The following is a 12,709-nucleotide window of genomic DNA, read 5'->3' as shown; positions in this document are numbered from 1 at the left end:
AACTCCCAAAGGAGACAAGAAGTAAGCCAGGTTGCTGTTAAAACCAAAGTAAATCCATTTTCTCAATTCAAATATATAAAAATATTTCTCCAGAAGCCTAAGACTAAAGGACACAAGGCACAGGCTGAGAGAACTCAACTGATCACAAGATTCTCCATCTGAAGTGCACAAGCACAGAACTCTATTTTATTCTGACTAATCTGCGATAAAGTTTCAAAACTGACCTGCAAGTTACTCAGCACATTAAGCACAAGCAGACCACCAAAGAGCTTAGTGTACTTGAATCTCTGTGGAGAGTGTAACAGCTGCAGGACTATCCTGTCCTTGCAAGGCCACAGGCTGAATTCAGAAGTTTGCTACATAGGTAACGCAGCAAGCTGCCTCCTGTCACACAAACACAGCAGCAAAGGGAGCCAAACAGCACATTGCTACAGACTCATTACAGACACCACGACAAGCACAGGAGCCTCAGCACTAAGAACCTGCCTTGAAGTATTATAAGAGCAGGGAACTACAGGCTGTGAGCTGAAGCTTTCACATCCTTTTGTTAGGGCAACCAACAAAAAAAGAAATTAAGAACTCTGACTCTTGACTACCTGTTCCTCTTCCTATTCTGGCAGTTAATCCATTTTCAAAATGACCACCACCCCTGCAGTAGCAGAGGGCAAAGGACATCAGATGGACTCACCTCTCCAGTTACACACTGAAATACCTGTACTATAGGTGTATGCAAAAAGCAATCAAAGACAACCAGGAAAGTTTTCATTAGTAAACTCAGCTCAAGAGTTAAGATTGTCTGGTGGCCTCTGATGTCTTTCCACGCTGCTGGATTCAGCTTCTGAAAGCTTCCTTTGTTAATGAATACTAGGCTCTTGTCAAGTCCTCTTTTCTCCCCCTCTACTCCCTCCCATAAAATATCATGGTCCTCAGGGCATAAGGAACATCCTTTGTCCTCTTGCAAGTCTTCCCTGTGCAGCCACTTTGCCACCCCTCCTAGAAAATGCAAGAGGAGTACCATCCTTTCTCTTCTCTGTAAGAACAGTGGAAAAAAACAGATGGAGACATCATCTAGTAGCAATTTTACCATAGAGGAACTGGTGTCCTGCAGAAATGTTGCAAAACCATAACCTCTATTTCATCTTTCATGTGTCAGCAGCATTGATGTGTAACTCAAATCTCCTACTTAGCTTTGAGAGTTCAATTTTTTGTCAATTCACCATAAAGAGCATGTGATACTACAGACAACATACAAGGTGAACTAAATCTGAGGAAAAAGGTAAATGATTTAAAGATATCCAGAGAAATAACAGTAAGGCATTCTTCAAGAGAAAAAGAAAGAAGCTGAAGCTCTCATTTCCCAAAATGGCCATACAGATTTATCAGAAAGAAATGAGAAACCCCAGAGGCCTGCAGAGATACAAGGAGAGGAGGTATAAAGCTGCAACTTTATTAAAGAGAAACTGGTTAGGAAAGCAAAGCCCACAGTTCATTATCAGGGAGAGAGCATGAAGAGGGAGATTGCCTCAGTCTTCCTACTTCTGCAATGAACATGAAGCACACAAAAACTAACACCTACTCAGTGAAAGATGTATTTCTGCATGTGTGACAATACCAGTTGAATAGTCTCAACTCCTCACCAATTCCTCACTCTCTGTGCCTCTTCTTCCTCTGCAGATGTTATAGCCAAAAAAAAAAAAAAAAAATGTTTTCCAGTCAGGTCTAGTCAGGGAACTGATTCACCCAGCTGCTACACATAGTTTTGTGCTTGAACAGAGGGGACTATTTAAGCCAGTTTAGACAGCACTACTGTCAAACATAACCACAGTCTGTAGCATGGTTACAAGAAACAAGACACAAACTAGAAGACTCTGTGTCTTTGGAATAGACTGTTCTATCCACTTCCCTTCCCCCCACAGATGTGACCCCATCGAGTGTTTCAGATGAGCTCTCCTGATCATCTCATTCCCACCTAGGATGACTCAGGTTACTGCACATCGCCAGAAGATGAGCTGGTTTTGCAGATTTCTGTCAGTTTAGTAAAAATAAGCACTAATGCCCCTCTTAGCCAGAGGCAGACCCTAAATTGGCTCAGCCCATCCCATCCAACCCTGCTCTCAGAAAATCCCAAAAGCTTGGTATTTCTCAGAGAGTTATAAATATCCATCCCAGCAAACTTTGAGAACCAAAGCCTCATCCTCTTAAGAGTGAAAATATGTATACATAGAAGGGTGAGGAAGAGGATTGGAAAGTCTCCTGTAAAATACTGCAGTAGTGTTTGCTCTGCCCCAACCTGTAAGACAGGGCTAATTTTCTTTAACCCTATTAAATGCTTGTTTTTCCTCAAACCTTGCCTAAACTGACTAATACTTCTAGGAAGTATTCTCATTGTGATTTTACAATAGCAGTGAAAGAACATAAGTTCTCAGACAAAAACAAAGCAAACAAAAACAAGCAAACCCCCAAAACCCTGCAAGGACACATGACAGTACTTGCCTGGATGTACGATAGCCTAAGATGGCAGACTGTGGAGTCACTAAAGCACCATGCAATGAGGATTTAGAATGGAGTACAGAAATTGGGATTTTTTTTATCACCCATTATTCATTAAAGTGCAGTAACTGGACTTCTATACATAACAGCATTTGGACTATCATCAACATACAGCACAAACTGTCAAGAAATGGCTTAAAATTTTGGAACAGTCCTTCAGGTACTCTTTTAAAATGGTACTGTACCACAAAGCTGTAAATCTGTAATATATACATCTCAACATAAATGCTAAATAGATTTTATCTAGGTGGATTTTTACTATTTTCTACATGCATGGAATGGATTACCACAATTAATTCTGGAAGTTTTATTAGACCAGATGAATTCTGAATGTCATTATTTCTTATTTAAAAAGTTCAAATGCCTATACTTCCTGCAGGACAAACAGGAACATATCCCGAGAAGGAAATATCCCACCTTGCAATCATTGCTATTACCTCACACAAATTAAAATATGTTTTTGTTGAAATGTGAAAGAAACCCCAATTATTAGGCCTAGTGTGAAATTTCACGTCGCAGGCATCAGAAGAATATCTCAAGATGGTATAACTCAAAGTGATTATCAATAATTTCTTCGAGTATGCTTTTGATTGGTTGACATCATCCCTGAAAGAAGAGAAGTTATTTTTCATGTGCAAGCAAGGAAACAAGGGCAAATCCAGAGTGATTTGTAGTGAATTCAAAGAATTTGAATTTTAAACTGATCAAGATTCATCCCCTGCAGTTCAACTTCTACTGTTCTTCAGATACATACCATCCTTCCATGCACATTTAAAGTAAAACTAAAAATCACACTGTGAATTTTACTCCTTCCAACAAAAGATTTTCATTTTTAAATGATAGTTGCCTCAATCTCTTCCTGGCATAACTTTGTAATAAAAGGTTAATTCTCCTTCCCTCTACTCATACTGCCAACAAGCAGAAATGTTGGAGCATAGAACAGATTTTCTTGAACAACCCTTCAGCTACTAAATTGTAAAATTGCTGTACAATGGATTAATATTAATAAAAGAAGCCACAATCTGCAGCTACGTTGCAAGCAGGTTGAGATAAGGCAAACAGTACCACTCACGTTTGCTGAGGACAAGGCTGGGGGTGTATCTAAAACAAACACCAGTATAGAACAGCCCTACATTTAAACTTTAACTTGCTTTTTATTATTATTTTTCATCAACACCACAGCTATAATAAGCTTTCTCATTTTGGAACAAAGAAATACAATCTGACCTTTGAACTAGAACCACATTAAACACTTGAAGACTCGAGCCTACTTCCAAAACAAGGTAACACAGCTAACTGTTTGGAAGCAGCAGCTAATTCATATCACACACAGGCTGGAGCTATACAGGAGCCATAATCAAGATAAGGAAAGTAATAAAGATTTCAGAATTATTCAACTGCTATACACCTTCTCTTGATTATTATTGTATTCTAACACTTCCTGATGTATCATACTTCTTCCTCAGAATCTACACTTTAATCCTAAGTATCCAAGGTCACAGAAGACCACCATCATACATGAACTAAACAGAAAGAGATCAGGTACTTAAGTTGCAGTATTTAATCAGCAGCAATAACTTTAACAGCTAAGCAGCATCTCAATGAAACACTGGCAGAGCTCAAGATGACTGGAAATCTGATGAGAATGTTACAGGTTTTCCCTTGAAATCCTCATTTTGCTCCCAAAACTAGGATCACCTCTGAAGGGTAGTGAACCATTCTCTCCCTGCCCCCACACCCCCAACACAGAGCATAATTCAGTCAGAGACTCTCCAAGAGTACAGCTAATATTTAACAAAGGGCCAAGCATCACCAGCTAGAAGAAATGCATGCGATCACCTCATGCTACTCCGGTGATCACGCAGCACTGCCATGCTATTAACTGCCTGTGTAAAAGGTGTCAGGAGGGTTTCAGAGATCTCTGCGTTATTTCATTCCTCAAACTCCCCATTCCTTAGCAGATTCAATCCCATCAACCGTTTCAAATTCAGCAAGTGCCTGAACACAAGATGATTAGAGACTGGGAGAAGGAAAAGTAAATTAAAATCACCACATGCCTTTATGTCTAGGTATCTGCTTTTGACCACTGAAAAAGACGCTAACACTCAAGACAGGTACAGAGAACACAAATGGCAGCATCAAATAGTTGTGATCTGGCAGACTGTCCCTACAAAGTGCTACCAGGGCACCATGATCTGTGCACCAGTCCCAGCTATCCCTGCTCTGTGGTTCACAGTCCCATTACAACTCCCTGCTAAGAGAGCTTGGACACCCCTTCTCCACACTTCCTTCACCTCCAGGCCACGGCACGCTGCTCCCTCAATTTCATCACTGATCAACAGAACTGCTCACAGACCTACGTGAGCTCCACCAGCCTCACCATCTCCCTCCTCACAGAAAGGGGATGAAATGCATGACAATGAAGGAAGGTTTCAGCCAGATCAGTTCCCTGAGCTATCTCCCACAAAAGGCCACACTGGGACAACCAAGGATGCAACTCTATGACAGTTCAAGTTTATCTGTATCTCTGCTGCCTTGCTGCCACTCTTTTCCACCAGCTTTGCATTCTCACCCTCTTCCTCGTGCTAGTGCTGGTATTTGCTTAAACTGCCAGCAGTTCAGGGAGCTAGACCAGCACAAAATTATTCTACTCCCTCCAAAAGATGTTTTCTGCTAGGACAGCTCCCCTGAATTGGCTCCTTGTGGGCAGGTGGTCTGTCTGTCCCTCTGTGGTTTTGCTCCCTTAAGAGCACAAGCTTAGTTTGACAAATTGTCATGAACCCACAGTCCAAAGGAGCAGACAACTGCAGAAGCAAGAAACAAGAGGGGAAAGTGAATTACTTAAGCCATATTTATTGCCAAATGCACTAGTTCAAACCACAGGTATATTTTTTCTGAATGCCACATGGTGTGGTATTAGAATGACTTTTCAGGGAATGATGTTAACACAGAAAATCCCACACACCTCATTTATTTTCAGAACTAAATATGAATGAGTATGTCTGATTACTACAAGAAAAATTTTCACATCCTGATGCATAAATACTGGAAAGTAGAGTGTTTATTACAGGGAAAAATTCTCGAAGACTTCTACAAACAGCCAAGGTAAAACAGAAGACTACATCATTTAACAGTCTACTTCCAAATCTCACGGAATATTGTCAAAGTTCACTTAAAAAGATGACAGAGGTATATATTTAGAGCAAGGGGTTATGATCACAACATAATTTCAGCTGGAGATTGTGGGCAAGTGCAATAAATCCTTTATAATTTTATAAAAATATGAAAACAAAAAAGGTAACAACACATTTACATGACCCAACAATTTATGCAAGATTCATAGTAGGAACGAGGCAGGTCCTGAAACCTCATAAAACTGATCAATTTGAAGCTGAAACTATTTACGACATACTGCCATCAAGATAAAAGTCACAGAGCACTGTTACACTTTGGACTTTATTTTTTTAAAATGGTTTTGTACTTTACCTCCAAAAAACCCCATTCAATTCTGTGCTTAAAAGCTTTCTCAGTACCCTTTGTTAAACACACAGAGGGACTTTCAGAGAGAGAAATCTTTTGGAAGAAGAAAACGTATCAAATTTAGGTATGAGGAAGAGATATGCAAGAGATGAGGGGAGGAAGCAACTTCACCAGAAGCTGGCAGTTTAAATGGCTTTAGGGAAATGGAACAGGGTGTGTATTAATGGGGGTGGAGGTGGGGTGTTTGTTTTAAGATTTAGCACTTAGGGTTGCTAAGAACTTCAATAACGTAGTGTTTTCCTTGAGTCTGTAGACATAAACTTCTCTTTCTACCCAGGATTTTCCCAAAGAGCAGCACAATGAATAGAGACAATTCTTGCATTTCACCCCAACACAATATCTTCAACAGCAGCTTTGAAACTGTCTTCTTTGGATTTTTTCTTCCTTCCAAATTTACTCCTCACAGCTATGTTAAACTCTGAGCAATAGGACAGCTCCACTGGACCCAGTGCTAGAGCAGCAGGGACTGAGAGGAAGATAAGATGACATGCTGCAAATAGAGAGTTTAGAAAGGACCAGAACAGCTGAACCCCAGCAGCTTGAGGTAAGAGGAATTGAGAAAAAGAGATAGAAGTAAAATAAATCTGGTTCAAGCAGCTGTGGAATAAAATGTACCAGAGATAGAATCAAAATAAAATCCCACAAACTGAATTTAGAAATATCAATTATTCGTTGGAAAGAAAACCCAACAGTTTCATGTAGTAGGAGTTTCTCAGTAACATATTGCCCTTCAGTTGCTTCATATATAAAACAAATTAATTGCTTGAATTAATCTGAAGTTAACAAGCATCTAGAGCACACGGTATTTTCTGTATTACAGAAATTTAAACATCTAGATGAAGCCAAAAATATACACAGCAGTTACACATCCTGGTGTAACCAAAAATGGTGTTTCAAATCCCTGATAATGAATTGGGATGCTGAGCTAACTGACAATAAGAGGTTTAACTCTGCACACAAGGAACTAAAGTGAATCTGTGACTGTTATTACAGATTACCTATGCTGAGCAGTCACTGGCAGATTATGGCCATATTTGCATATTTAAAAATAAAACGAGGATTTGTGCTCAATTAGAAACAGAAGGCCAAACAAGATGAAACATACCAATGCTCTAGACAGGGGTTTTTACGATTACTCTGCAAGTTCACAGTCTACTGTTCTCAAACCTTTTTTCTTTGGAGACACTGAATTACTGGCCTAGAGCTGACATTTACGTGAATGTTGGGTCCCACTGAAAAGGTTTCAATTTCTAAGCAGCGAAAGATAAGAGGGCAAAATCTGTATTTTGAATGGAAAAAGTTACTCGAGATGAAAGGGACTTCCTTTTCAAAACCCCAAACATTCGATTGCAGGGAGCCTACTCAACAAGAAACGCGCAAAGAGGAAGAGGGGGAAAAAAAGGAGGTGGAGGGAGAACAGAAAAGCAATCACACATCCTTTTAACCCCGCGGCCCCGCTCCGGATTCACGGCGTCAATCCGGCACCGCGATCCACAACTTTCCGCCTCCCCCGCCGATCCTCCCGCCGGTTCCGCGGCCTCGCTCCCTCCCGCCTCGCCGGGCCGGGGGCAGGCGGGCCGGCCGCGGCTCGCCCCCGGGCAGTGACAGGCGGGCCGCTCCGCGCCGCCGGGCGCGGCCCCGCCGTAAACAAGTTTGAAGGGGCCGCGGCCGGGCCGGGCCGTGCCGAGCGGGGAGGAGCGGGCGCGGCGCTGACAGGGGCCGCACAAAAGGGCAGGGCAGGACCCCCTCCCGGCTCCCCCCCTTCGGCGCAGGGCGGGGCCCGGCCCGGCGCGGCGCCTCACGGCGGCAGACGGGGAGGGGGAGCGGGGCGGGCCCGCAGGCCGCGGCGCCGCTCGCCTCACGGCCCCCGCTCCGGCGGAGCCTCCCGCCGCCGCGGGGCCCGGCCGGGCCTCCCCGCCGCGCCGCCGTCCCTCACCTACACAGTGAATGAGCTTGTGTCGCCACGAATCGAGCTGGTGGCGGACGCCGCGCCTCTGGATGGAGCACTGCTGCCGCCCGCACGGGCTCGCCATCTTCTGGGCGGGGGCGGGGCGGGGGCGGTGGCGGCCGGCGGGGCGGGGGGGAGGGAGGGAGGGCCGCGCGCGCCGCGCTCTGGCACGCCCACTCGCGCTCGGCGCTCTCCCCGCCCCGCGCATGCGCCGCCCGTCCCCCAGCGGCTCGCACGTGCGGCCGCGCCGCACCCGTGCGCTAGGGGGCGCTATGCAACCCCGGAGCCTTTCGTGAGGGAGCGGGAACGCCCTGAGGGGTCAGCGTGCTCTGAGAGGTCATTGTGTCCTGAGGGGACATGCCACCCGTGAGGGGTCACCGTGTCCTGAGGGGACACTGTGTCCTGAGGGGACATGCCACCCGTGAGGGGTCACCGTGTCCTGAGGGGACTGTGAGGGTTCACTGTGCCCAGAGGGTTCACTGTGCCCAGAGCTGCAATCCTTCCTTGAGGGGCCATTTCAGATCACATGGTTTTCCATCAGGAAGAGATGAAATCTCATCTGCTCCACCGTGTAGTTATAAAACCACCAGTTCTGTTGATGGCCATGATGCAAAGAGAAGGCACATGAGCCTGCAGTGGCCAGGAGGTCCTGCAGAGACAGCTCCATGATTCGGCCACCTCCTGTGCTGCAGCCTTGCACCACAAGCACAAGGCCCTCCCTCCAGGTGTGCTCAGATGTTGTAAGGGCGCTGGTGATGTAGTAACAATGATGACAGCAAGCAGGGAATACATTGACAATCCAGGGAAAGCATGGCACTGCCTTGTACCCGTGCAGGAGGACAGGAGCACCACTACCAGCTTCTTTCAAGCTCAGGGGATAGGATTGTAAAGTGAAATCTCTTACTCCAAACCTTGCCATAAGGCCAGAGATGAAGGTGTATGAGCCTTTCTTTCCCCACCCTAACCACTAGAGCCATTACCCTCATCTTGCCTAGCCACACATGATTAGGGAGTTAAAAAGGCATAGAGCTCAAAGTTGGCTGTGCAAAGCTGGCTGGTCAAATGCAGCTGCAGTATTAGGATGTCCTAGATAAAGTATTTCCTGGACAGAAAGTGCTGTTTGAGCTACTGTTCAGCTGCTGTTGTAGCTGCTGTAAGCCACCTGTCCTGTTCAAAGGGAACACCAAGAGGCACTTGGTGTGGGCAGGTAGGAGAGCAATGAACCTGTCCTACAAAAGGAGATCAAGACAGCTCAGTTTGGCTAGTCCAGCAAAAGGAGTGCAAACCCAAGGTGTACTTACTCTGCCAATCTACCAGGGAAGCTGCGGTGGGGGAAAAGATGGACAGAGCTATCTGAAGGCCAATGGTAGTATAAGCAAGGATTATTGGTTGGCTCTCAGTACTTTCCTGGAGGAAGTCAGAGGATGATTTCTTACTGTAGCAGGTGGAACTTCCCAGAGTAGACAGCAAACAGAGTAGCAAGAGGCAAAAGCCCATTTCAAGATGCAGCTTCCATGTGAGGAGGGCAAGGTGAAGCTTGTTTTCATGAGCAGAGCAAACAGGTTTAGGGAATCCCAGTCCTGGTTTGAAAGCCATTAACAGTGAAAACAGGGAAAGCATGACCTATGAAGAATTTCTATACCACAAAGAGTAGGAAAGCTCTTTGGGCACTCCTGCTCAGGAATGATCCCCTTAGCTGCCACTGTACTAATCACAGAAATGTGCATTTCCTGAGAGGTAGATAATCTAAACAAAGGGATTACAACATGGATGGTCTAAACTCCAGCAGGTAACTTCTGCATGGCAGCTAGAACAGTGGGTGAGCTCCCCACACTAATTATTAGAGAGTTCTAGTTTTGGGTTTTTTTGCAATCCTCTATTCTTAGACTGATGTTTAGATAGCAAACTCTTTGAGACAGCCCCTCGGTTCTACCCTGTGCTGGTATTGAACCTACCTAAAAGCTTCTAATTCCTGACTGGGACCCATATAAAAATTAATTCATTTTCTATAATGTGTTGCCCTCCCCAAGGCTAACCATGGACTGGTAGCATGATAAATACCAATACTTTGGATTTCTTACCCATCACCAAAGCAGGGAGGAAGAGGATGAGGAAAGCATGAACCAGAATATCCAGTACATAAAGCACAAGAAGCTGTTTGAGGGCTAGAGAAAGGCAACAGTCCTGTAATCTAAAAAATGGTTTAATATCACAGGTCTCCTGTGAGGAGGGGCAAACAAAGGGCCAAGGTCCACTTTATAAAAGAGCAGCATCATCTAGAATCAAAACTAAAACTTTTGTGTTCAGGGAGATGGAGAAAAAGGGTATAAAGAGCAGTGGGACTGGCCTCAAGAGCCTCATCAAGAGTGACAGCTAAGTGAGTAATCATGAAACTACCAAGGCAACAGGCAGATCTGACTTGATCCTAGAGTTGGGCTGGACCAAATTTGATAAACCAGAGCTTGCACCATGCTGCCACCAACATGGTCAGGCAGGTTTGTTGAACCAAAGCGGATCCACCATTTTCCTGGCCAGGACCACCAGCAGGCCCCAGCAGCCACTCCTGTCCTTGCTCCTGTAAACGTCTCAGCCCAAGCTCTCTAGCTGGGACCCAGCTTTGGCCTCCCCCCATTTCCCGTGAGCCATGAGATTTGCTACATTTGAAACGTTGTTTCCCCCCTGTTTCACGGTGGCTCCCCTTTGATGTTAATTGTTTGCAGGCAAAGCTTAGTGGAGAGCTAGCTGTCCTCTGGTCCGTCTGCTGGTTACTACCGAGCTGCCCAGCCCAGTGGAGAAAATGCTTTGATGTTAATGAGCTGCAGACAATTGCACTTAGCACCGAGCAGGGCCTGGCATCTCAGAGGTAAGACTTTCAGGGCAGATCCTACAGCAGGTCTCTCCAACATCCGTTTTGCCATTAGAACAGAAAATACTCAGAAAGACGTTTGAGCAGAAACCTGTCTTCTCACAGTCTTGCACCACACCCAATATCATTACAGCCCCAGAGATGCCAGAGGTGGGGAAACAGTGAGAGTTAAAAATGGCCCTATAGAATTGCATGACCTTTATGGGACTCAGTAGAAACATGATTTACCCTCTTGTCCCATTAATTGCCCCCTTCTGTGGTCCTGCAGAAGGAATACACCAGAATGGGAGAAGGAGATAGACTCTAAATTGCTGTTTTGCCTGATTTTTGTGTGGCTGGTGTTCAAGGCAACGCCATGCAGAACATGGCACCTTCTCCATCAGCACAGCAGATGTCTGAATGAAAGGGGCCAGCTGCAGTAAAATGAGACTTGCACAAGCAGCCTTGGACTATCCTCTTTCTTAAGTGGATATTTCAGCAAAACCTTTTCTGTCAATCTGCTCCAGGCAGCAGCACGTTGCCAAGTGCATGCAAACCTACAGGTCAGTGATTGACCCCTCAGAGACAGGGTAAAAAGAGTGTGGATGTGTGGTAGCTTCCTTGGCTTCAGTCAGCCCTTGTTGTGGGTCCCAGACCAGGAGGCTGGGATTTCTCCCTAGGGTAACACCTCACATACTGGAGAGGGCCCAGATTAGGCAGAACTCCTGCTGTGGAGAGATAGTGTGGGAAGCAAAGAACTGTGAGAAAGATATCTGTCCTGTGCAAGTGTGAAGTACCACAGCCTCAGGAAGGAAGCACTGAACCATAAGTATGAACAAAGACAAGTGAGAAAAAGGCACAAATTCAATTTTGTAACCCTCTCCCCATTATCAGCAAAGTATATTTATCATATCACACAAACTCTGCTTCTATCCAGACTCTGCAAGCTTTTGAATGGAGTGACCTAGTCCTCTGAGAAGCCCCAGCCAAGCAGAAGCAAACACAAATTACATCCCTTCAAGTAGAGCAATAAATGAGACCTCACTGAAAGTTAGGGAAACATGCCTTCTTCTGAGGAATGTGGCATGCTTCCAACATATCACCTTTGTTAAATGATTTATAGCAATGAGAGAGAGAGATACTAACTCTTCATTTTCTTGCCAGAACAGGATTATTCCCTGCAGCAAACTGGATTACACAGTTAAAATCATGCAAGCCAAGTCCAAATGCTTGTGCCATGCCCACTGCAGGGTGGAACTCATACAAAAGTGTGTGAGCCTACACTGAAATAAATCCTAACGAGGTAGAAAGTGACATCATGGAGGAGGCCATGACTGATCACAGGCTAAGGAGACTCAGTGTCCAGCAAAAGGAACATTGCACTTTGGAAAGTCTACCCGAGTCAGTGAGAAGAGACACAAAATTCACTTTTGACAACATATTTAGCATTTGTTCAGTGCCCAAAGTCACTCCATCCAAGCAAGGTTTGTGTGCCAGGTTTTGACACAATGAATAAAATCATACATCCTGCAAGAGAGGAGTGTGGAAGACAAGAGGGCATTAACAGCACGGAGCAACATATACAATGATCCACAAATAACAGCAAGGGAAGCACTGTGACATACACTGCTGGGCAGGAGCCTGAGAAGCACTATGGAGTGTATGCAGGATGGATGAAGAGGGAAGCAATTTGATCCCTTTTTCAAAGGGATTTATTGTCACATGCAATAGCAGCTTCACTAGAGATGGACAGACTATCAGTGTGAAAGCAGAGAGATATTCATTAAGTTTAGGATGGATTTCGGGGCACAAGACAATGTGTTGTC

General features: G+C 44.9%; 1 protein-coding gene across 7 annotated transcripts in view; it reads right to left on the bottom strand.

Moving 5' to 3' along the window:
* LCOR (ligand dependent nuclear receptor corepressor) overlaps positions 1 to 8,175 on the bottom strand; it is a 90,027-nt gene extending 81,852 nt beyond the window's left edge. For 2 of the 7 annotated variants that reach the window (XM_077182981.1, XM_054637626.2), the window contains exon 1: positions 8,027 to 8,175. In XM_077182981.1, coding sequence (XP_077039096.1) covers positions 8,027 to 8,123 — 97 coding nt within the window. In that variant the 5' untranslated portion in view covers positions 8,124 to 8,175. The remainder of the gene's footprint in view (positions 1 to 8,026) is intronic. The other 5 variants (XM_077182984.1, XM_077182985.1, XM_077182986.1 and 2 more) reach the window with 5 other exon arrangements.
* Between the last annotated feature and the right edge of the window lie 4,534 nt (positions 8,176 to 12,709).

Source organism: Agelaius phoeniceus, chromosome 9 (assembly GCF_051311805.1).
Source record: "Agelaius phoeniceus isolate bAgePho1 chromosome 9, bAgePho1.hap1, whole genome shotgun sequence".
NCBI lineage: Eukaryota > Metazoa > Chordata > Aves > Passeriformes > Icteridae > Agelaius > Agelaius phoeniceus.
The sequence above is the reverse complement of the archived record's forward strand: the minus strand, read 5'-3'. Positions and strand labels throughout refer to the sequence as shown.